The sequence below is a fragment of the Canis aureus genome, chromosome 35, assembly GCF_053574225.1.
Source record: "Canis aureus isolate CA01 chromosome 35, VMU_Caureus_v.1.0, whole genome shotgun sequence".
Classification (NCBI taxonomy): domain Eukaryota; kingdom Metazoa; phylum Chordata; class Mammalia; order Carnivora; family Canidae; genus Canis; species Canis aureus.
In genome coordinates this window covers 12840768-12867165 of record NC_135645.1, presented here as the reverse complement: position 1 = coordinate 12867165, position 26398 = coordinate 12840768, and the positions used below count along the sequence as shown (strand labels likewise).

Here is a 26398-nt window from a genome sequence, read left to right as displayed (position 1 = left end):
TTGTTGGGAGCAACCCAGGTGTCTGGAATTATCGAACTCTTGAAAACTGGGATGTAAGGAATGCTAAGAGTTGCAGATGTATCCTTGGGGTCTACAAGTTCTCTGTATTTTAAAATTTTGTGTTTTAAGTGAGATAAACTTTTAATAAGTCGAACATATCTTGGATATCGATGACTTTTTAAAGCAGAGTATTGTCATTGCCTTCAGTCCCTGTATTTGTGTTTACAATTAAGTTGATCTCAAGACATGGAAATTTAACTCCTAAATGATTCATTTGCTCCGGGGGGGGGGGGGGGTGGAATAGTGGAAGATTTTGCAGTAGTTGAAAGAGTAGGAAAGTGATTAGAGAGTTGTCTTCACCTTGCACACTATAGGGATGCCGTCCTCAGAAGGACATGGGCCGAAGCAGGGCTCTAACTTTGTGAGCAGCAAAGCATCATCCAACATATGAAATTGTTATTTCAAATTATTAAAATAAATAATTCATCAAGGTGTTTTTTTGGGTTCACAAAAAATCAAATACGGGCAAATCATGCATTGTGAAATGTTTGCTTTTCTTTATTTTTGACTTGCTAGAGTATCAGGAGAACTTAGGGGTTCAGTGACTGAGATGCAAGAAGTCAATATTTAAATTCATAGAAGTCACCTTTCAGCCCAGAGTTCTCCTTCAGACTCTCCCCATCCCAAGCCCCTGCCAAGGCATCCGTGTTTCTCACATTGGTGGAAATGTCCATCCACACTCACCTCCTCCAACCCAAAGCTTGCAAGTACCTGGGAGTCCCCAAACTGCTCATTCCTTGGACCCCTCTTTGATGAACCCAGCCCGTATATCTTTCTGTTAGTTCATGAACTTCCGTGGCACCGACAATCTGAACAGTACAACCTAGCTCTTGATCTTATGGAATCTTTACTCCTAGTTGTTAGATTTCAAAGCTTGTCAGGGTTAATTGTCTTCATTCCCTTCACAAACTGCACAATGTTGAGTGAAATATAGGTGCTTACTGAAGACTTGGTGAATTTACTTGTCGCGTTGACTGCCCTAGGGACAAATAAGATGTACGTTTTCTTCATCATGCCAGTAATTTCCGTGAGGACCATGAGATTGAGAGCTCTTATGTGTAGGTATACGAGAAGGGGGTTATGGAGCAAATAGAAGCCTCTTGGAGGTCCCCCAAATCATCAAATGGGGACATATTTTGAGCCATGAGTTTTCCTTCAATACAAGGATAGAAGGGTGTAGTGTCACATGGTTATTTCCATGGGAGGCAGATAGATACTGATTTGCACATGGGAAGGAAAAAAAATGGTGAATCAGTTTAGACAACACTAATTGAGTCACATGATTACACGTGAGCTTTGGACGGGAGGACAAAAATGCCCAAATTTGCCTTTGTAACCCCAAAATGATATCACCAATTCTGGGATTTTTATGTCTTATATCAAGAGGACTGATGTATTGAAAATTTCTCTGGTCTTTGGGTATAATCCTCAGTTTGGATAATTTCCAGCTAGACCTTGATCACAGGGTATGAGAGACTGTGAAGGACCACCTGAAACAGAGACCCTGCCACAACATAAAGACGCAATAGGAAACCCAGAGAAGAGTTTTTTTTTTTTAATTATTCCTTCATATTCAAACTTCACAAACAGTGTGAACTTGTACAATACCTCGGAAAGTGAAACTTACAAAAAAAGTGCTGGTAACATTTAAAAAAAAACAACAAAAACCCCAAAAAACAAACATCATTCTTAGCAACATCAATTACTCTTCCACACAAAACAGAAACCTTGTAAAATTTATTTTCGTATTTTTAAGGCGTAATACTTCCGTATAAAGTATATGCAAGAGATAAAACTTCACAGTATTCCAAAATGTCACAATAATAATAATAATATAATAGTATAATGAAGCGCTACAGTTAATTTTTCTTTTTTTGAATGTTTTTTTTTCCTGTTTAAATAACAAATACAAGTCACAGGTAAATATACGTGAGAAAAATACGAGGCTAATATTAAATGGCAGGTAAGGATACTGTCACTGTAAGAAAAAACTGGCAGGATGTGTGTATTTAGTCTATATTTTAAAGCACTTGATAGAAAAGGCGTATGCAAGGTTTTTCAAAACAATTTTTTGTTTGTTTGATAACTGACAACAATTTAAGAGTATAATGAGGAAAAAAAAAAAGGAACAAACTCCCTCTCAAAACTATTGACCTGCTCATCCCAAACCACGTATATACTGATGGATGGATGGATGTGTGTGTGTATACATGGGTTTATAGGGTACACAGATTGATACAAGCAGTGTTCCATGCCCACCTGCAAAGATCGGAGGGTTATAGTCTCTGCAGTCATCGAGCCCAAGTTCCTGTTGGGAAATTATTCTTTCAATTTAAAGCTCACTCTTTCCTTGCCTTTCCCTCTTTCCAAACTCTTCCCCAGTTCCCAGGTCTTCGGTCTGAAAAGACAATCTGGTTAGAAAAGTTGCCCTCCATTCAAAGTTCGCTGGGAAATAGATACTGCATGAACAGTGACACCCACACAGACGTTGAAAATACCACTTGGACGAATGAATATGTGCATGTGTGTGTGTGTGCGCGCGTGCGTGCGTGTGTGTACAGTAGCAATTGCAGAAAAGGGACCATATTCCTTTCCATACTAAGATACAATGTGATAAGAAACATTTCTGTGCAGGGAATAGGGTTTCTTTGAATCTTATCACAACACTGTGGCGGGAAAATCAGGAAATGGGTTCACCTTTCAGCAGTCACCACAGTAAACTTCATTGAGAACACACATGCTCAGACATCTGGTCTGCGCACATGCGTATGTTAACAGCTAGCCATTCAGCCAACAGGTAACAGAAAGACAGCAGATAGCAAAACACGTCAATAAGGTGCTCAAAGAAAAAAGTGGCACCCACTCTTCGAATGGATGGCCACATTTAAGGTGCTTCAAAAAAGTTTTTTTTTTTTTTTTTTTCAGTTTTTATTTCAAACATTAAGAGAGTACTGATTTGCACATGGTAGTTCTGAGCCAGGCCAAGGGTTTTGAGATTTCTGACATCTTCCATTGAAAAGGGCTTTCACTGTAGTTTTATTCAGTTTGTTGTGGGTCACTTGAGTCTAAAGAATTTTTTTTTTAAATGGCCAAAAACTGAAATCAAATCAACATGACTAAAAGAAATAACAGATGAAATGGTATAGAACATTACTGCATTCCCATTGGATCAAGATGGTTTCGCCCATTTTTTCCTCTTTCACTAACACTGTTCCTTTTTTTTCTTTGTTACAATCCGTTCCTTGTGAACATACAGAAGTAACCAAAATCACTGCAAGTGGCTGTTTTTATTTTTTGTGATCTGTTGCAAGAGTCCAACCTTGTTTCCTCTGCTGCTGTTCGTGTAGCATCTGTAATGAGCATCTGGATTTATAATGAGCATCTGATTTTGTTATGTGCATGTGTGTGTATATGCACATATACACACCTATACATGTATAATATATACACTATATATATATGGATATATATAGGAAGTGTGTATACATTTATACATAATATAGTGTATATTGTTTCAACTGGAGATAAACTGAACTGGGTTCAGACACTAGCACATGTTTATCTTTCCCCTGCTCCCTCTGTACATTTTAAACAGTCTGGAGCTTTTATTTATTTTTTAAAGTGCATTTTCAATGCAGAATAACTGTAATCCACTGATTCCTTGGAAAACATTTTTGATGAGAAAAATCTGACAGTTCTCAGCCCCAAGCAAGAGAAACCTGGGTTTGGTCATGCCGGGGGCTGACGTGGCAGTGCCAGGCTTGTGCCTGAGTGATTACTGGGCATTCTGGACTCCGGGCACCTAGCAGCAGCAGCAGCAGCACCTTTACGAGAAGGCGGAGATCAAAGAGGAAGAAGGAAGGAAAGCTCAGATGAGGAAGGATGGGGTTGCGGTGTGTTTGCAGGTCGGAATTGTTCACTTTGTATGGGTTTGTGCAGTTCCTTCTTGGCTTCAGCTAAGAGATGCCATCTAGTCCCTTCCCCGCCACCTGACACCAACCCCCCACCGCCCCCCGCGCCCGCACGCCCCAGCATCGCTGGAGCGTCCCCACTCCCCAGGCTAACTTCCGTGTCCCTTCCTGTGGGTATGTGAGTGCCAGCATCAAGTAGGAATAAGGCACCAGAGAAATCAAAATGTTACAAAAAGATGCAAAACCCCGTTTCAAAGAGCCTCTCCCGTTGCTCCATTAAAATATTGCATGTGATACCATTCATTTGTGTGTACTTAAAGTGTGTCAAATGCAAGTCTCTGGAAGGAACTTGAGGCCCTTCAGCACCAGAGAGCTATAGGAATGCACCCTTTATCGAAACACACCCACTCCCCCACCCCCATGCCCATCCCATGCCACTCAGAAGCACCAAATCCGGAGAACAAGGCCGCTTGCCGTTGTTCACCTCATTTTTGATAAAAATGAAAGAAGCGTACGAAATAGACTTTTCAGGAATTGCTCTAAAGTCAAATGGGTTCAGGCTGTCGTGTATCTGGCTAGGTAATGCTCTAAATGTCCAAGGAGCATCACGAAGGGGTTGGCGTGTCTGTGTTAATAGTTAGGGGGAATGTGTTCAACAAAAATCACTTCTCAAAACGATGCCCAAGTCCTCCACTAACACTTCAACCTCCCCTATTTTTTTTAAGCACTGTAAAAAGGAAGAGGTTCATCTAACTATAAAAGGAAAAAAATGAAGGCACATGATTTTATTCGGTCCCACAATCCTTAAGAAAAATGGTATTTTCCAAGTGTGTGTGTGTTTGTGTGTGTGTGTGTGTGCACGTGCATGCGCTCACACACACACACACACATGAAATGGGAGTCTGAGGGCCACCGGGGCAGTAGTCCAGGGGAAGTTGGAAAAGGAGAACAGAGAGAGTTCTAAGACAGAGAGAAGAAAGGAGAAAGGAGGAAGTGGAGGCCTCTCTTCAGCTTTCTGTCATTGACAGTCTCAAGATTTGGCTGCTTTAGGGTCCAGAATGGAATTCATTTGTCTTGGTCTAGAAAGTGCCCCCAGTTAAATATCTCCAGTTAATCATGTTACAGCTTTTGGTGTTTCCCTTTTCCCTTCCCTCCAGCCAAATGATTTTTTTTTAAAAAAATCACAGTTTTTAAAAATTATTTTTTCAATGTTGAAAAAATATGGAAAGCTATTGGACAGCCTTAGGGCACTCTGCCTCTCCGTCTTCACAGTGAGCAGATGGATGGACAATCCACAGAATCAAAGATGAGGCAGACAAGATCCCTTGTGCTCGATGGTCCCTTGCCCTACCTTCCCCATTTCTTTCAACTGGATCCTCCCTCTTCCAGCCCGTCCACGGAACTTGGGCTGCCGAGAAAGGCGAAGCCATTCTGGAGAGCGATGGTCACAGAAGGTCTCAGAAGCTGAGGGTGGAGGCATCGGGCTCTCTCCTCCGGCAGGGAGAGCGCTGCGCCCTCTGAGCAGCCTGGCCACTGGCTGGGGAAGCGTGGTTGCCCACCGGGAGGCTGAGGTCCCACTCACATGGACTTCATGAGACCTCAGCCCCCAGGCCCACCACCTTCATGCTTCTCTTTGCATCACAGTTGGCCCCCAGTCCTTAAGAAGGCAATGATCCAAGACGGAGAGGCAGAGCCGGCTGGCTGTGTCATACAAAAAAGGGCTACAGACAGTGGGATTTCAGAAACAAATTGAACTTTGGTTTTCTGACTTTTTCGAACCGTAAAAATTAAAGCAGGGCTTCAGTGGCTTTCATCATCTGACAGCTGTTATATTTTTTCTCATTTGGCAAGGCTAAGGCGGGGGGAAAGAGAAAAGGGGTTTCCCATAATTGGTCGAAGACACAGGGTGGTAAAATGCTTCCACACTTAAACTCACAGTCCAGTGTTTTTGACATTTCATAAATAGCTTTTTTTTCTCTAAAAAAAGAATAAAACAAGAACAATCCCTTTACTTACTCATCTGAAACAAAATAAACAGCAGTGGGTACAAACTTCTTCTTGTAACAATTACAAAAAACAACAATATAATCCCAACTTTTAACACGCATCTTGAATCAGTTATTTTTTTTTTTTTTTAACCTCAAAACTGCAGCATATCCTTAAGGGCAAACTTTTCGATTAGTTTTTTTCTTTTTTTTTTTTTAAATAATGTCTTCACCAAAAAAACAGTCTTGTACCAATAAAATGCATTCAAAAATAGAAAATATTACACAACAAAAATATGTATCCTTCCTTTCCAAAAAAGATTCTTCACAAAAAAATGTAGAAAAAATTCCAACAATTTTTTTCCTCTCCTAAACATTAACTTTCAGTCTAGGGCACAATTAGTTATTGATTCAAATGTCTGTTTTTGCATAAAACATGGAAGATGCAAAACAATTACTGTATTAGGATTGTGAAGTTACATCCACTCCCACCCCTACTCCAAAACAAAACAAAACCAGAAAAACCCAGCAAACGTGAAACAAATGATATAACCACTTGGCTAGGCAAATGAGCTCTGTCGTTCCTCTCACTGTGCATTTGAATGGGTTAACTGGCTCTGTTGGTATTGGGAATGCTGAAGAAGGAGGGTTGACTTGGAGTCAAGAGGTTCTTTAGCACTAGCTGATGTTCTAGTGGGTCACTTATGGACTCCCATGTTGTGGGTCTCCCCCCTGCAATCCTCACGGGGAAAAGAAACACGTGAGGTAGTACGTGGGCGGAGGACCGAACTGGGCGCACCTGTGTACTGTACACACACCTCTCTACAAGCCAATTTTTCAATCATAGCACATCTCCCCCCCACCCCAAAATGGAGCCCGAGCATAGGATAAATGGTGAGAGAGAGAGTTTCAGAAATGCTGGGTTTATTTCCCCCATCATGGTCTCTCCTACATTTAACTCTTTTGGCATTCACTGGGACAATGGTAAGATCTCAGATCTCAAAGGAATGCCTCATTTTCCCCATCCCCACTGAGCCCAGGTTTCTTTTATATTTTCAGCACGGTCACTTTTAGGACTTATCTTTCTTATTTGATGATGTTTGTCTTTTGTGTGAGATGGATTTTGTATGGGAATTCAGTAGGACTAGATGATTTTTCTCATAGCTTTTTTTTTTTTCTCCTGTTGCTTATTTGGTTGCTGGTTTTTTCTTTGTGGTGTTTGTTCTGTTTTGTTTTTGAATTTTTGAACAGTGAAATGTGTCCAATTTTATTTCCAGTGCATTAAACAAATTTTAAATTAAAAAAAGAAATAAAACTTTTCCCCCCATCCTTCTAAAGGAAATGACTGATAAAAGTACAATATAATAAAATCAGGCATCGCCAAAAATAGCATGATGTGCAACCTCAATTACATCAAAGAAAAACAAACAGACAAACAAAAATTATAGAACATAAGCATGAAGGAGCCAAGACTATATAATCCCAACTATGGTATGATTGGCAAGCACTGGTTAAAAAATAGGTAAGGCTACTCTTAGATTTCTAACTCAACATAGTTAACCACTGCTCTTCTGTCTTTTCCTTCAACTCTTAATCTTTTACTCACTAGTTCTTTATATCTTTAAAATGAGCAAATTTGTTTTTATATTTTTGGTCTACAGTAGAATTACATATTAATAATATAATAAAAAGATATTTCATTAACAGGTTGGTACTGCATCCATGTGGGGAAAATAGAAAAAAAGTACTCAAATAGACATAGCAAATGGACTCTATTCTTATAAAAATAACCACAAATATAATAGAAATTATAATCAGGGCAACAGATTCAACAGAAAAACAGGCGTAGAAAGCTATATTTTGGATAATACAAACTCTTGACAAGCTATGCCCTAGAATTGCAGCCTCTAAACCTTTTCTGTGATTTCCACCTTCTCATAGGATCACTCAGAATTCAAATGGAAATGAAAACAAAATGAAAATAAAGTGACAGGTGGTTGAGCCAGCCAAAGCTTCCAAGTTATCTTAGTTGACTGGGTCAAGACCAGGTGGACAGCATTTGAGAAACTGGTAGGCTACAGGGGAGCCGCTGATGGGATCTGCTTTTAATTTTGGAAGAGTTCCCAGCCCACTGATAAAGAGAAAAACCAAGGAACCCAATAATTCTTCTGGTAACATAAATAAATGAGATGAAATATAATTATGATAGAGAGGATAGGAGGTGAGGTGGGAGAGAGAAGAGAGAGGGGAAACGGGCACAGTGCGCACCACCTTCCTTGTTTTTCTCCAACACATGGGTTTCCTTCTCTTTCTAAGCATTTGTTAGGATTAACCACAGGCTCTAATGTCCTCTGGGCAAATATGTGTCAGCTCAGCTCTCCATATGAGATCTCTGCTTTTCAGCCTTCCTAAGGGCCAGGTGGCTCTGGAGGAGACTCCCACCCCCACCTCCAATGCCTCATGCCCTCGATGACACAGAGGACCCATGCAAAGTTGTAAGGACAGATGCCCTTTACGTTGACCATTCCTACCTGATGGTTAATTCACACGGAAGGTTCAGTGTGGGGAGAAAAAATAATGAAGGAAAAGAATTGGTAAGAGTTGGGCTTGGTAATCAGCAAGTATGAAGCTTCCTTCAAGGGAAAAGAAGAAGAAGGAGAAGGAGGAGAAGAATGAGAATAAAGAGAAGAAAGAGAAGAGGCATCAGTCAGAAAATACTGCTTTTGGTTTCTTTTAACATTGAACCATCCTTGGTTTTTCTCTTATTCAGTTGCTCCAGTTTAAAGTAGAGTTTAGAATCTAGTGCAAATATCATCAAATCACATCATCCCAGGAGCAATATCCTGTCCCTTCATCCAAAGTGAATACTATCCCTTCAGACCTCCTCAGAAGACTGGGGGTAATGGTCCAGAAAAGCCTAACTGAACAAATTATTGAGTACTTGCTACAAGAAAGGCACTATCACAACAGGTCAGCCTCAGCACTGTCCTTGCCATGGGCATGGGCATTTTAACCACTCCAGCAACCACAGTGAAACCCAGATCGTGGCCTTTTCGGTACTTGAATTCACTTGCCGGTTATCTGACTCTCCCTCTGGCCGTTGTTGTTGGCTCTGGCCACAAAGAGCAGCGATCTGCTCTGTTGTCTACACTGCCCCACATTTCACCAATGACCTTGTTTGGTTCTATGTGATTTAGCTCACTCTCTTCCATGGATGTTTCTTTCTCTCCATCAGTCTTCAGGTCATGACTCTATTAAAGACCAGTTTACAGTGTCAAAGTACAATTGTAGTTTTTCCCCTACTTTTTTTAAACCTCTGACTAAACCCTAAGTCACAAAGACAGTTCAGTAGCTCCTCTAATAATGAGTTCCCTGTAAATATCACCGTGAACAGAATGAAAACCAAAGTGTCCTCCTTTGACCACCAAAGCATACCCGTCGAGCCTGTCGTATTATTTTTGTGTGGGAGAGAGGAGATTAGGCTCTGGTGATTAAAATCTTTGGTGACAAAACTGGAGTGGGTATGCAAGTTTCACAAGAGAAGTTGTTTCCGCAAAGCCTCAAGAGAAGTATACTAGGACAGTTAATGTGAGTGTATTTTAAAAGGTCAATTATTTCTTTCTATACCTTTGGTTTGGTGCAGTCAATACCGTCTTAGTGCTTACGCAATACACATCTCTAAGTACCTGTGAAGAGCTCTGAATTAGAGGTTCCTATTTAAAACTGAGATAATGCTTTGAGTGCTTAAGGGATTGCTTACGTTAGTTCTGAAAGCCCTGGGGTGGTGTTTTTTCCTAATTCGTAACGCTGACAGTTCTCTTACAATTTTTTTTCCTTCTAATAGTAGACTTGGATGGATGCTAAGGAGGAGAGCGAGCGAGAGATAGGTAGCAATGTTGTAATCTTAGGAAAGAGACCTCAACTGACAGTTTTCCAAATTGATGTCCCCACATGTGATAGTGTTCGGAAAAATTCAACATTAGCCATTTATATGTGTTGTGACCCTTTCCTACGGAACCAGAATCTTCAAAGCTGTCACCTTGGATTCTGGAAGAGCTCTTCAAGCATCTTTACTCTTGTGCCCTACAGAATCTACTTCCTTTACAGAATCTATTGTTTTCCTGTGGTGCAAGATTCTTTTACGAATAGTCACTGAAGAGCTGTCACATGCTAATTACTTCTCAGGTTTACAAAGGCAATAAAAATAAACCCAATAAAAAAGTGGAAAAGATTCAGCAACTTCAAAACTAAACTTTTAGGCACTGTTAAGGTCTTCTGCTTAATAAAGGATAGTCTATGATGGAGCAGCTAGTAAGTAGGTTCTGATCACTTCTCCAACCCTCCCTTCAATTTCAATGTTGGTCTAACTTGTTTCAAAATAAACCTTTCACCTCACTGGTTTTCAGTGTTTATTGCACTGTTCCCTTACTGCCATCTTAAAGGATTTTTCCACGTGCATGGCCTTCCTCTTTGGTTAGCCTGACCTAGGTCTCACCCAGGGATGGAAAAGCATGCTCAGGCTGAATGGATATCTCCTATACACACAAGGCTAGGTTTTGTTTTGTTTTTGTTTTTTTTTTCTTGAATGTAGGAAATGCCACTGCCCTCTGCCACACTGGAATGTGCGTCATCAAGGGGATTTGTGGTGAGGCCAAGGTGAAGACTTCAACCTCACCTCAGCTGGCTCCCTTACCATTGCAACTGTTACTGAAAGCTTAGTTGGAGACAACATTGGGCAAACTTTTCCTTGAACATCTTCAATTTACTGTACTAGCCCTGCTTCTTTATAATAAGACAATAAATCCTATCAGCATGGCAGTTTCTGGGCCTGATCAAGAGTTAGTAGATTCACAGATTCTCACCAACCCTGCTAAGACCAAGCACGATGGAAAGAATTCTCCATTTTGTGATGCTTCCTGTTTCATAACTGCCTCTTTCTTCCCCATACCTCACACACTCTCTCCCAGCACAAGTAAATACATTTCAGTAGTGCAATGCAGTGCAGTCATATTTAGTGCAAAAAAAAACAAAAACAAAAAAAACAAAAACAAAACAAAACAAAAAAACCAAACCTCAAAACAAAAAAAAATATCCCCCAACAAAAACAAAAAAAACAAAAAAAAACAAAAAAAAAGCCCTATTATAGACCCAAGCTCAACCCTAAACAGTTCTTAGTAAAGGTTACCAGTGCCACACAAGTGGGAAGTTCAGTCTTTACCTCACACTTCTGTGAGTCATCTCTTGTTGCCCCTGTTTGTTTCAGCTCCAAAGAGAGAAACAAGTAGCATGCGCCTATGTATTATTCTGTAAAATGTTAAATCAATAGGCAGAGAATAAAGGGAAGTAGATGAGTTGAAACCAGGGGTAGTATTTAGAAGAGGAAAATAGCTATTTAATGCAAAGGTCAGTAGTGGTTTTTACTGAATGGTTTTCATCACGTCAAATGGCTCTGATGCTAAAGAGAATGGGTACAGAAAAAGATAAAACTTTCCTGTTTCCCAAAACATGGTTCTAAATTGAACAGTGCTGGGCTCTTATTTTAGAATAGTGCAATCAACTCTTCCTGGAGGGCTTCTGGCAGCAGCCACCTTACCTAACATAAATAGGGACGCTAGGAGCACTCACTTCTTCACATTGACTGCCTACTCCCTCCTCTCGTTCCTCCCGTTTGCTTTGTTTTCTGACTACACAGAAATACAGATCTACATACACATAAGCAGAAATTTTCGAGGCCCCTCTCAGGATGATAGATTGAAAACTGGTACGAATAGCTCAATGACACACTCACACAAAAGTACAGCTATTAAATATAAAAGTGAATTATAATTACACCCAAATTAAGAATCTGCATTGTACCTCTTCTTGTATTATTCTGTAAGAAAAAAACATTCATAGTAGGATATCTTAGGGAGCTTACTTCTCACTTAACGATCAATCTGGAATTGGTTTGGGATACCGCAGTGCTGAGTGATTCTGGGGAAATATTTTGTATTTGATACTCCTCTAAGAGTGGATTTTTTTGGTTTGTCTGGGTCTCCATTCTCCAAATGTAAATCTGCTTGTCTGCTCCTACCCACACATGCATGCTGGAAGTCTCAGGAGAATCAAGACGTAGTATTGAATACATTGTGGAAACAAAGGTGTTTGGCATAGTGGGGCTAGTACAGTCAAATTACTTTAAGACATAAAGTTACCATAGATTTTCTCTACCCTATCAACTTCTTGCCTTTGTTTTGCCACACGGAGGATTACGAAGAAATCCTGCTTTCATTTTTTTTTTTTTTCTGAAAACCACAATTCTTTCAACAGGGGGCAAAAAACCAATTTTAATTCAATATATGAAAGTTACCCTTAATGTCTATATTAATAGGCCCCTCCCAGGAAAACTGAGGTTCAAATCATTGGAACTAAGGAAGGAGTTTAACTGCTGACAGTGCTTTTGAGAATTTTTTCCTACAAATCTTCATACAGATGGTTCCAAATCAAATTTGTCCCAGGGAGAGTAGGAAGCAGAGAAACTAGCCTTATCTGTCAAAGAACCTCTCCGCAGTGAAGGTACACAAAGTATTTTAGACTATGTCTAAATCTTGTACCAAATTTGAACCATCACTTTTTTTTTTCAGATATCTCTCTGCATATGCCCTGGAGAGCAGATTAGGTATAGGAGCAGTCAAGGGTTTGTATGATTTCTCTGAATGGGTTTGACAGAAATAAGAAAAGTCTTAAATCCTAAAGAAGTGAGGTTTCCTGACCAATTCTTAAGACTAGAATAGTAAGGATGGGCAAGAATGGCAAAGGGTGAGTGGTATTAGCTTTCTCTGGTAACTCTGAGAACTGGCTTTATGAATCCAGAACTGTATCAGATTTAGCCCCATCACATTGCCCTGTCTCCCCTCTTTGCTTTTCTTCTGTTCACTTAATTGAAATGGCAATTATTTTAAAGATTGAGTTAAAAATGCAAATTATAGCACAAAAGACAGGTTATAAAAAGGTTGTCAGGCTATCTGTAAATTGAATTGAGTTAAAAACTGTATGCTTTCAAATGAAGCACTACAATTTCCTTTTTTTCAAAAAAAAGTTTCTAATTTAGTTTTTCCTTATTTTGTGGTAGTGGTGGTGGTGGGGTGGTACAAATGGGTGTAGGACTGGCAATGCATTGCCGGTCTCCCTCTGTGACTCTCATCTCCAGTGCTAGGTGGGGGAGATGAGAAGCAATGGAAAAGCAGATGTTTCTCTACTTAAGATCTCATGGACACATATTTTTGAAAATGAGTAGAAAAGAAATCTGAATAATTATAAAAATCTATAGATTGACTTTGCATTTAGTAGCATCTTTCTTTGTCTTTTCTGGGTATTTTGCATTAGTTATTAATAAGAAACATCCAAAGCAGATTTTCATGAAATTAATTTATTCTCAGCCTTATTCCAAAAATTGGAAGAGGCAATAAAGATTTGTAGTGTAAAATACATGACCTTCATCTGCAATCAATTCCCATTCTTTGGCCTCAGACTTGTTAGTTTAGCTAAATGGGGTTTCTCTCAAGAAACAGTTTTTAACTATTCTACTCTCAAAGTGCAGGGAGAGATTTTCTCCTCAAAGCTCTCACATACTAATTGAAAAGGAAGATAAGATTTTCAAGGAGAAAAGGCTCCTTAATGGCAGGCAGGAAGGCTCTTACTCTAAAAGGAAAAGAGTATGGTCAGGGCAGGCATTATTTGACTGATACCTATGCCAGGGACAGTATCAAATTAAAGAATCCAAATCTTTTACTATCTTGAGAAGAAAGAGATAAAGGGAAACAAACAAATCGACAAACAAACTTTACTAAAATACACATTCCTCCAGTTTCAGGTTTCTAAAAATAATAATTATGCTTAAATCAAGGTTTACAGATAGCAAACAACTGTTTTAATGTGTAAAAGTATTATCCCTTTGCTTTACTATATTAGTTTCACTTTCTTTGAAGGAATTGTATCTGTGCACACTTGTCCTAAAGTCCAGTGCAGAAAATAAACTGGTTTGCCACCAGCTTCAATCTCAGAACATTTCCTAAGCTATATTTGCAAATCCTAAAACTACATATCTGTAAAATGAGATGCAGACTTTCTGAAACGCATGGTGGTGGTGGTGGGGTGGGGTGGGGAAGCAAGCTTTTTGTGGGAGAAAAGAAGAAACAAATCTCTTCCCATCCTCCCTATTATGTACTATAATGTTTCTGACCATCATTTTGCTGCATTAGTTACTGGTGGGGCTCTTGGAGTTCCTGACAGGTGTCAGTTTAGAAAAGCAGGAGGCTCATGAGCAATAAGAAATTCACACCCTGGAGTCTCTAGAATATTACCGGGATTTGCACATAATTCCAGACTAATGCAGAGGTTGCGGTGAGAAATCCTCATCTCAGGGTTAGAGCTCTTCTCAGGAAACCAGAAGGAATAATATCAAGAAGGCATCCTGGAGGAATCCCTGTGATTGACTGGACCAAATGGGACCTGTCAGAACTAGATCCTCTCCTACTCTACACTATCCTTTAGACAATAGTAATTAGGATTTAAAAGAGAGTCTTCTCCTGTTTCAGAAGCCAAAGCCTGAGGAGAAGAGTACTTTAGATAAAGAGCACTTTTACAAAAAAGATAGAGGGAGAACAGACAAAGGAAGGGAAGATGGGATTGACTGGGGAAACCAAGTGAAGCTCACCATCCTAGGCAGCATAAATACTGGCTTTAAGAAATGTTGATTTCCTACTAGATGTATAATATAACCCAGGAAGGGTTTGAACTATCTCTTATTTCATTGCTTTCTGTGGTGTGAGTTGATGTTATAAACTGGTTTAATTAAGGTAGGAGATGGGTCAGGCCTCTGGTCACATCAGGAATGCATTTCTCATACTAAATGTTGATTCTGTTTGTCAGTGAGTAAAGCAAGAAATGAGATAGCGTCCTTCTTCTGGGCACTCAGAACCAGGTAATACTCTAAATGACACAGAATTTGTCTTCATGGGAGCCAAGAGGCAATGTAGGAGCACAGCAAGAACGTTGGACTGGAAGTCAGGAAAGAAGGTATTACATTATGAACAACCTGTAAAGGGATAGATCCAGAATGGTATCAGTTTTGGGGCAACATTTTGGCAACAAGGCAGTTGTAACTCATTGAAATGAGATCTAGCATGATGACTAAATTACATGTTGAATGTTTAGGTACTGGGGAGTGTATTACATGGCCCTTCAAGTATCCGGTCAGCCCTATTTTATATACACACATGGTTTACATTTTAAAAACAACTGCTTGTGAGATAGATACTTTAGACACTTTATGCATCTTTCCATCCCTCAACAGATCACTGCTTAAAGTTCTAAATCAATCAACAATTATTTGTTTTTTCAGAAAGATGACATATGAAAAAATTCTTCCTAGTTGTTTCTTCCTACTTTAGCAGAAGTGGCTTTGCTTGTTTTAAGAGAGTTCACTAAGGCTCGAGCAGTTATCAAAATTATTTTAAAATGGTACCTCTTCTGTTAGACTTCTGTAAATCTAGTATGTGGTAAATATGTCATTTGGCTAAATATCAGCAGGACTTGAGACAGTCAACATTGATAAAAATTTTTTCCCCTCTCAGAAATGGTCTCTTCGTATCAGGAATTTGAACACTGTGATATTTAAAGAAAAAAAAAAAACCCTCAGAAAATATTTTCTCCTCTTTACCTTTGGCCAGATGTGAAGGTGAAAGGAATTAATGACCTCACTAGCTCAGCTGACATTTAAAATTGTGACTCAGGTCCTCCCACTCTCAAAAGAATATTGATAACTTTTAAAATTTGAAGGTACAGTGAAGACATGCTTCTTCGCTCTGCCTACGAGTCTCAAGTTGATGAGCTGACTCCTGTCAATGCTCTTTAACTGCACAAAAGTTAGAGGACATTCAGGACAGGTGGGAGAGGGAGGGAAATGAGCACTCAGGGGTCATAACTGTTTAAGTTCTTCAGGTGGTGAGGAGGAGAAAAAGTAATTTAAACAGTCCTGAAGAGAAACAAGAAATAAAGGAACATAGTTAGGAAAAGGAAAGAGGAAAATAATTAAACTGATACGATTTGGGTAGTACAAGGTCACTGGGAAAGCAACAGGCTCGGTGAATCCCAATTCACAATTATGTCTGGTGCCTGTAGAAATATTTTTAGTTGAAAACTGTGGAGAAACAGACTCAGAATTTTGCTACCAGACTCAATGGTAACCTCTTCAAAGTAGGCTTGGGGTAGGTCTACGAGGCTTTACAAGTGGAGGGCACTTCTGGGGGCTTGCATAAGGGGAGGTCAGGAAAGATTTGTTGCTGCCAGTGGTTGGGGGGCGGGCACAGCAGAATGGGATGGGATTTGGAAATAAAAATTTACTAGGAGAGAAGAAAGGAAGGAGTTGGTGTTTGTTACTCATGCTGAGGCCTTAATATTGGTCCAGTGTGGGAAGGGTTTTCACACTATTATAAACCACTGTTTCCATTTTGCCCTGAATGGAGAACTGAGAGAATGAATCTGATTTTAGGTCTCCAGGATGGGTGTAAAGTTTATCCAACTGCGGAGATTCCAGGCATTGGGTTGAGTAGCTAAGGGAAGGAGAAGAAGCTCTTTATCTGAAAATACTACTTGAAAATATTTCTTGCTAGGAAGACAGGATGCCTGATTTCTGAAGCTTCCATGATGGCCTGGCACCAGATCCCCACCTTCACAGACAAATGGAGATACGGGGGGCCAGAGACCCCAAGAGCCACCATTTTATGGATTCTGCAGATGGAAAAAAATGAGATCTCTATTTCTCGCTTCTATTTCTCTCAGCCTCTGTCATGAAAGATTTCCTCAAATTCTGGCTTTATTTAAGAAAGAAAATCTCCTAGGAAAATGAATGTTATATTGCCAAGCTGCCTCCAGGGAAGCATTGAAGACTAGTTAAAAATCATCGTAAAGCATGCTGAAAACAGAAAGTAGTCTGCAAAGAAGCAGTATTAAAATCAACGTCTGAAAATCCAGTTGGGACAGCTTAGGCATTTCATTCCCTTAAGCTTTTCAGATGAGCAGCCCTTCGAATGGCAGCCTGCAATTGTTGGTCAGATCTATGGAGGTGAAGCAGCCCCTTTTGGTCATGTTTTCAAAAGCAAATATAGACAGTGACAGTCCTAAAAGGGAAAATCACAGATACATTCATATGCACTTCTTTTGTTCTTCAGATATTGAGCGGGTCAGCTAAACAAGATCACTTTGAATACGAACCTCTTTGTATCGGCCACACCGAAAAAAAAAAAAAGTTTTCTTAAAAAAAGTTTTCACTTTCCTACATTTGCTAAGTCTGAGCTTAAAAAAATCCTAAAATCCTGTAAAGACAATACTGAAGCTGATAATATAAAAAGCAAACTAGAGCAGTAATGATTATTATTAAATGCACCAGATTAACTGCAGCAGGATGGTGATGGGTGATAAATGCAAAGAAATAATATTTCAATCAACTCATGATCATAGGCAGATTCAAAAGTTAAAATGAATATAATGTAATATATATTTCAATATAGAGTTATATATAATGTGTATGTTCTAGCTTTCAGAAATACTGCAATGTAGTGTACTGTACTTAAGTAAGCATACCTAAATGTAACTCATGTTCTTCCACAAAGTCACTAGTACTGTTAATTAAAACAAACAAACAAACAAAAAAAAAAACAAAAAAACAAAAAAACAAAAAAAAAACCAACTCTTTTTTCCAGTAAAAAGAAATACCTATGGTTACAGTCACAGACTTCTTTTGGATATAGAAAGACAATATACATTTTTAAAAATAACAACAATGAAAAGATTCTAACTGTAAGTAGCCTTACTTAATGGGGTAGGGGAAAAAGTCACCAAAATAGAAGAGGCAAGAAAATGTCCTCTGAATTCTGTAAATCAGCAGAAATAATCTACATGTCACAAAAAATAATAAGCCACCTAGTGAAAGAAGGGCGTGGGGGTGAGCAAACTGAATCCGACTGTTTCCAGGCCAATCTTTAAGGTCAGCTACGAGAGCCAGGTCCATTTGTTCAGAATCGTGCACGAGAGTGCATGTGGCCTTCTACTTTCATGTCGGAGATGGGCCGGAGCTGTCGATTCTTAGAGATTACCAAACATGATTCCCCCGGGAGTCTACTGGCTTGCTAGACACGGTAAACGACCTGCTGCTGGAAAGACTTTGCGGAGGCCACGGTGGCTTCAGGAGACACGGTTTGGAATTCTGATGATGTCCTGCAGATGCAGGCAGGATGGGGAAACTCTGGTTTGGGAGTGAAAGTTACAGGGGAGCAGGTGTTTGGGTGCACACACTGGGCTGCGCGGAGGAAAGCACTGAAGGCCTTTGAGCCATGGACTGGGCCTCCCCTCCCTGGCCTCGGTGCTCCTCCTCCCCAGAAGACCCGGAGGGGTGCCCGGACTGCCTCTCTCTGTGTCTGCTCACCACTTGACTACTTCTGTTCTACCTTCTTCTGGAGGAAAACAGCCTGTCACCGTAGGTTTGCTGTGGATCCAACAAGCTGCCTTTGTTTCTCCCAACTCTGACACGCTACGAAAAGCAACAGAGTGGGCAGGTGACTGCTTCCTGGGCAGGGAGCCACAAGTCTGGAGCGCAATGGTGGGAAGAGGCAACCGTATCAGGCACCAGGACCTATGCCCACGTGTGCTTTCTGAGAGGCACGCACACTACAAGTATCCACGCAAACGCGCCCGTGCACACGTCGGTAAATGCAGCGGATGTGCAGAGTTTGTTAAGTGCACTCTACTCCACGCAGCAGATTTAAGTTTCTCATGAAACTGGTACAATAGAAATTACTGATGGTGGGGCTCCTTCAGAATGCCCTAGAACCTCATCACAGACAGCGGACGGCACTGATGCACCCAACTAAGGCAACAGAGCAGAAGCAGGCAGGAGATATGTGAGACCTTTGACTAACTAGAAGTTCCAGAATCTACCACTGGGGAATACGGACATGCAACAGTTCTGCAGTGAGAGGACCTCACACTGCGTGTGTACCTGCATGACATGTACTCATTTATAGACATTTTGGACAGCAGCTGTGACTGTTGTGACAGTAGTAGAAACAGATGTCTCCTGTGGGGTCAAATTTGTTTTTGTTTTTCTATCTTAGGTCTATCAGAATCTCATTGAGGCATTTGAACCAAGGAAACCCCTGAATTTGAAAGACGGCTGGTAGGAACTTTTTATACCCTAATTAGGTGTCTCAAAAGCCAGGACTCCCACAAGTGTGGCTAGATTTCCTCTATGATCTGAAGATTATGCTCCCTCCTTGAAGATTTGTAAGTTGTGAGTTTGCATTTAAACAAAGTACCACCAGATAAACCAGATGCTCACTAAAACCGAGGAAAACCGAGTTTAGAAATATATACTGTATAGGGAATGAAAGCTTTTAGTACAGACTGTTCTCCCTATGAAGGAAATGATTAAAACTGGCATCCTTGGCACCTGTGATCATGTCTTATGGGATTTATTCTTTGACTAATATGATGCCTATTTTACAGCCAGCCCAGACCTAAGTCACTGAAAGAGAATATAAAAAAGAGCAACCACTTCCTGAGAACTGTCAGTCCCAGACAAGTCTGACACGTCCCTGCAAAGCCAAGGTTTCCATCGTCTTCACTCATGAAGAGGGCCCATTTTGATAACGAAGCGGAATTAAAAACAAGAAATGTCTATGTCTTCACATCCTTCCAACCTCTCTGTCCTCTGTTCTCTTCCCTGGGCTTTCTGACTTAAGGCAATAATTCTTTACTATAAGTGGCTTCTGGTGAAAACACCTCAACTGAGGTCGCTTCAGATTAGATTTTAGTCTGTTTAGTTTGTGGAGCAATAGGCTGGCCCTGAGAAACCACTGGAATCCAGGGGTTGTAGTTGGTTGCTTCAACCCCGGGGCATTTTTAGCAGTTTTTCAGTGGAATCCCTAGTTCTGAAAAAGAACCCGTGCTATGCAGCCCTCACCTTCTACTTCTTCAACCTAAAAAGAACTGAAAACAAACCCTGGTGTTCCAAACCATTTTCTGGGATCTGTGAATGTACACCGCTGACCACTGTGGATTCAGTGTTCAAGGGGGAAAAAAAGATTGTTTGGAGACTTAGAAACATCTTTGGGGAACTTTGGTTAAGCTAATCACCTTAATCCCTCTTGCTAGAAATGATGCTCTGGGTTAGCAATTTTCACGTTTTGTGTTTATACCAACACTGAGTCACCACGGCTTTTCCTCTTGTGGCGATTTAAGTGGTATTAGAAATGGCAACTCCACACAGAGAGCCCTTGGGAATCCGAGAATATTCTCACTGGAGCAAGAGCTCCTCTGTGGCCCCCCTCTGTCTCCATGTGCTGCCTGAGCACCAGGGCGAAGATAGTTTTTGAGATTTTGGCCCGTGCAATCTATTTCCCGGGCACCTAAGAGAACAGTTCTTTCCTTCATGTCGAGGTGAAGAGGAAGGGGCTGCAGCCACCCCAGTGGGGCAGTCCTGCCCAGAGTCCCAGCAAGCCCAGGTGGCTGGGCCAGGGCGACCCTCTCTTCAAGCACTGCAGATGGAGAGGCGTTGGGTTGCCTTGCTTTTTTCTAAGGAATTAGGGAGCCTATTGAAATTCTAGTGGGCCCTTCCTTTTGTTTGCTACCAGGTCACATGGTTCTGTCTTTAGTGTCCTATTTTTATTTTATTTTTTTAAATTTCTTTTTCTGGGGGATAAAATTGGCCATTTAAAGAAAGTTCTTTTCTAGTGAGTAAAGAGGTTTCTCAGAGCCAGAAATCACTCAAAAGAAAGTCTGTCGACCCTACTACCCATGGAAAAGCCCAGAGATTTCTCTAAATACTTCTTGCCAAACTTCCTAGTGTTGTGATTGGATGTTTTTTGGTTTCGCATTATTGGGTGCTGAATACACTTTGCAGTCCTTTTGTTCTCTTCCCCAGGGCTTCCATTACCCTGGACTTCAACTCATTACTAAATTAAAGAATTCTTTCAGAAGATTTCTTTTAAGGGTCAGGTCACAACAGAAAGGGCACCCTCCCTTCTCCCAAATCCCAAGGGCATCTCAGGTTGTGTCTGCTCTTGCATTGTACCTTCGTTTTGTTTCTTTCTGCCTAGCAGAGGCAGACCTGATTTGGTTATCTGATATCTTTGCTGCAGAATCACATATCCTCTGCTCCCAGCCTCAGCTAATTAAATAACATCTTCTATAACAACAGAGGAAGGTTCCTGAATGGACAGGTTGAGTATGAATCTTGGCCAGATCTAGCTCACTGCTCCCTTTCCTAAAGGCAACAGGTGTTGGGAGCGTTATGGAGGAAGCACATCTAGGAAGCAACACGAACCTTTTATTATGTTCTGTTGAGGACCCGAGGGACTTTATAAGGGACACACCTCATTTTCAACTGCTGAGGGAAAACAGATTTGGGGTATGGGCTGGCGCATACTATTGGTGTGGTTGTGTGATGGAGGGACATGTAGGTCAAGGCATTCGGGCTTACTTGAAAGTAATTCATACACCCAGAGGAAACCTTTTTTCTTCTAACAGAGTGCACACATTCTAACTGTTCATGGGTTACAAAGGGTTTTCTTGGTCCTTGTAAGAATATTGGGATGATACAAAATGAAACCCATGATTTTTCAACAAAGCAAATCCAAGTCTTTCCTTATAAAGCTGGGAGCTATTGCGACCTCCAAGACGCCTATGAAGAAGGAATGGACTAAAGCGGGAACACGAGAAGGAAGTTATCTACCACACTTACTCATGGCATAGACAGTTTCAGAGCATTAGGAATTTGGGCAGGAAAAAGTCTATAAACTATTATTAGGAGCCGAAGTTTACAACTCCATTAAAATATATAGTAAAAACCATTTTGGTACAGAGACTTTCATTTCAAATTATTTTTGCCTGGCTTGTTTCTTAATCTTTCCCCATGTGTGTAGATTTGTATCAGATCCATCTGTTTCAATTCCTTCCTCTTTGGGGGCCATATTTTACCACTTGGGTTTTTTTTTAGTACAAATATTGGCATTTATTATAGTAATAAGGGGAAAGTCGCCTACCATACTGAGATGCTACCAATGTTTTGAGTGCAGGGCAATTTTATTTTTCATAAACTGTATCTAAATGTCTCGAGATAAATATTCCCCTTTGACTTTTTTCCCTTCCCTTGTTCAGCTAACCCAGTTTTAAATCACAAATTACTAAAAAAAATGTGCTTTTCCAAACCAGTTCTTGTTCCCTGTATTCCTCCTAAGAGGTCTTAAATCTGGAACATTTGCTTCCATTTTATCTATTTTTTCCCCTGACTACTGAAAAAAAATTTTTTTTTAGCACTCATAGCATCCTAGCATGAAGTTCTAAATGTAAGAAGATTGTTGGATTTGAAACTAAAAAATAAAAGGATTCATGCTCATCCTCTATTCTTGAAGCAAAATATGTTTTCCCATTTCCCAAGATGTTGGTAATTATTTAATTGAAAAGTAAGGACTGGCAATCAGAAAGCATCTCTATCCTTTTGAAATAGGTACAGTCTGCCTTACATCAGTTGGGAAAGTAGCCCTTTCAGAAGGTCAAAGCATATAGTAATGACCCCACAGCAAGTTCACTCCCCAGATTAGACCTTCCACTGCAGTCTAGCTTCTCCCTCTCTCCGGAGAACAAATCTGTCAACTATTTTAGACTATGAATGTTTGGGAGGAATAGACATACGGTAAGAAGAAGTCTACCACTATGCAAACCTGGAGAGTCCATGTGGTTATAATGATTGCATCACCTCACCAAGAGTTCTCTGCGAGTTCTTCAACATTTTTAGAAAAGAGATACTTCATTTGAAGGGAAAGGATGAATATTAGCGTTTCAAACCCAACTGGATTTTTTTTTCCTCTACATGTCTATATCAAAATGTGGATTTTATTTGAACCCAATTTGCTTTGCTTCTCACGTGGCAAATCAACATTAAGGCAAGTGGGTCTCCATCTGAACTGAGAAGCAGACAGCTAAACGTGGCCCATAATGGCACCCACGATCAACTTTTCTAGAGGTACTATAAATCCTGCCTATTTCGCAAAGGTTGGAATAAGGAACCTATCTTAAATCAGCTGCTGTCAAATAAGTGAAAATATTTTAAAGTGGCTTTTGGCCTTCATCATTTGTAACATATACTAAGTGATTTAATATCATTTTTCCTCTAGATTAGACAAGTTGGTTACTTAATATCAATTTTTTCCTTTTTATATCATGGTTTGAACGAATTGTTTTTCAAGATACCAAAACAATTCCCTGACATGGTTAACTAACTAATGCTCCCTCTGTTGGTAGTAAGGGGAAATATTAAAGTCTTACAACACTGCTATTTTAAAAAAGGAAAATTAGCAAGAGAAAAATGGACTTTTTCTTAGTTTTGAAGCTGTTTCCCACTAACTTTTAAAACAGGTCAATTTTGGACACATAGTTCTTGATAGGATTCCTCTTAGAAATCATGATGAGTGTTAACCAATAGTCAGTTAACCATCCAAGTCTACATTAAACTTCCAGCAAAATATTTACTGAATTAAGGACAGAGGACCAAATAAAACCCACCTGTACTCCAGTTGCACTAACCCTACTAAACATCACCAAGAACTTATGGGAAAGATCCAAGTTAACCGGTATCTAAAATATATGAGTAAAACCATTTAGTTACTATAGAGTTGCTTTCCTTGGAAGATTTCTCCTCATTTGTTGCACAGTTTTTGCAAATACGTTGCTGACAAGAAAATTAAAATGCAAAGAAATTTTGAAACTAAAATACTGTCTTTGCTTCTTTTTAAAAATTACAGTTTGGTGTTTCTGCTTTGTTTAAAGATTTAGTTTTCCCCCTTAAGAGTGTTAAAATATGCCCAGCAATGAAATCACCTTTGGAGTCTTTGTTAGGCTTAAGAATTTTTATATTTGACTTGGAATCCCTTCAGGACACTGTCTATAATGGAAAAATCCCTATTTCAATACTTTGATTAGGACCGAGGAGAGAAATCCCAACTAGGAAGAGAGAGTGGCATCTAGGATGATGCAATGAACTGGTGGCCTTTTGAATGATGGATGGTGGTATCTGAGAAATTTTTGTTAATTTCCTTAAAACTGTTCCAAAAAGCAAGGGTTAATAAATCATCTAAAGGACGCTCATCTTATTTAGCCCTCTCAACCATGGTGGAAATAGTCAGAAGGTGGTATTTGGAAGGAAGAAAGTAATTTTGGCATCAAGCCCTCCCGATCTGTACCAGGCTTCTGCTCTCTGTAGTTGTGAAGGGTGAGGAGGCATGAACTCCTCCTCCTGGCTGACCACAAAAAGAAAACCCATTTGTCACGACCTCTAGACTACTAGTGTTTCATTAAAGAAAAGAAGTAAAGGCAATAGAAATTCTAGAATCATAAGATCTCAATGAACTTTTTAGAGAAGCAAGAAATCTGTTTCTGAAAGATAAAGTCCTCCCATGAAAAAGAACAGAATTCTAGATGGATCAGTTGAAAAAAATAGTCAGTGGAGCAACTTAAGCTTGCTAAAAGTCAAAGAACTACATATCAAAATACAAAGCAGCAGTTCAAATTACAGCAGGGATGGGCTGGCCACAGAGGCCCTCATCAACCCAGGCAATACTTAAAAATAATAAAAATTAAGAAAAATTAAAAAAAATATGAAGAAAATATCCTTCCTCTCTTTCAAATATAACTTTAATTGCCTTTTATTCTTTCTATCTGGAAGCAGTATCGCTAACCTTAACAGTCTTGACTTACCAAAAAATATATATATGTGTGTGAAATAAAATAAAAGAGAAGGGATTGGTGGCAGTGTATGCAAAACCAAAATGAAAAAAAAATTACTTTTAACAATCTCACTTTTTTTGTTTTTTTTTTTACACAAATACTGTTGCAAATATATTAAAAAAATCAGCATTCTATCTGGTAAACGTCACTTTTGCCCCTCTATAAAATTTTGAATTAAAAAAGCCTCAAGAACTTTTTATTATTCCCCCCACCCTCCATTTCTCTTTCTTTTTCTCTTCCACAAGAATATATCCTGACACTTTTTTTTTTTGTTTTTGTTTTTTGCAAAGATTGTTGGAAAGAATCCTTCTCTTGTACCTAGAAACGTAGGTGCAAACCTCTGATATCTTTGTTTTATCTGCATTCCTGCCTTTCATGAAAGTCCCTCTTGATTGTGCTGAGGCTGTGGCTCAGCGAAGACACTGAATAAATACGATAGCCACTGTTGCTTGATGCTTGTCCAAGTCTTCCTGGCTTCTGCTGAAAGGGGGGATATGGAGGAGGTGGGCCAGGGTGTGTGGACTTGAGCAGAATCTGGGGGAGAAGCCTGCCATTCGCCTTTCCCACACCACCGAACCCACTGCCCCTTCCCACCCCCCCAGCCCTTTTATGAAATCAGACAATGTGGTAGGTGGAAAACAGCAGGGCCTTTCCTCTGGGTTTTCGACCAGAAGTGATATTCCACAGTTTTAACTGGTTACTGTGAAGTCCAAGCGGCCAGAATTGTTAAAATGTCCACTGAAACACTGCAAGCGGTGTACTTAAAGACAGTAGGCCTTTTAGATTTTGTTATATATTTTTGTAGTGCTCTTCACAAGTGAAAAAAAAATTTTTTTTTTACTTTTTTTTTTTTTAAAGATTTTTTTTTTTTTTTTTTTGTAAAGAAGGGTTGTATTTAGAGGCCAGTAGCTAGAGATCCAACCAGTGGACCTCTTGAAGCACTACCAGGCCTTAAGGCCACCATCCGAGGGAGGCTGGGAAAACTATCATTCACCCGAGCCTCCGGAAATGTAATGTACCAGCAGGCAAAAACAGTTCTTCATGTAGTACAAAATGAAACGAAACAAAAACGAAAACAGAAAGTCAAAACGAAACCAAAAACATTTCTTAAATTCTAGTGCCATAGCTTTTTTTGTTTGTTTGTTTGTTTGTTTGTTTCTTTTTTGTGGTTTTGTTCATAAGAAAGAGAGAAAGAGACTACTTATCCGTCAGACACATGCATCCTCATGTGGTCGTTGAACTGCTCGATTTGGTCAAACTTTGCTGGACAGACGGAGCAGACGTAAGTGGTCCCCTCCGTGCAGGCCACCACCCCAGGGGGGCCAGCGCGGGCACCTGGGGGTGTACCCGCAGGAGGGGTCCCGTTGCTGGCACTGTGCAGGGCCACGTGTCGCTCCAGGAGGGTCTTGTGGGAGAACTTCTTTTTGCAGATGTAGCACTCGTAGGACTTCTCCCCCCGGTGGAGGCGCATGTGCACGTTGAGGGAGCTCTTCTGGGTGAAGCGCTTGTTGCAGATACTGCACTGGTATGCCCTCACTCCTGTGTGTGTCACCATGTGCTTGATAAGGTAATCTTTTAAGGAGAAGGAGCGCCAACAGATGCTGCATTGGTGGGGCTTCTCAC

At 40.1% G+C, this 26398-nt stretch overlaps 1 protein-coding gene across 40 annotated transcripts in view; it reads right to left on the bottom strand.

Moving 5' to 3' along the window:
* Positions 1–1599: 1599 nt before the first annotated feature.
* ZBTB20 (zinc finger and BTB domain containing 20) overlaps positions 1600–26398 on the bottom strand; it is a 781647-nt gene continuing 756848 nt past the window's right edge. For all 40 annotated transcript variants that reach the window (XM_077884681.1, XM_077884673.1, XM_077884670.1 and 37 more), the window contains one exon: positions 1600–26398. In XM_077884681.1, coding sequence (XP_077740807.1) covers positions 25977–26398 — 422 coding nt within the window. In that variant the 3' untranslated portion in view covers positions 1600–25976.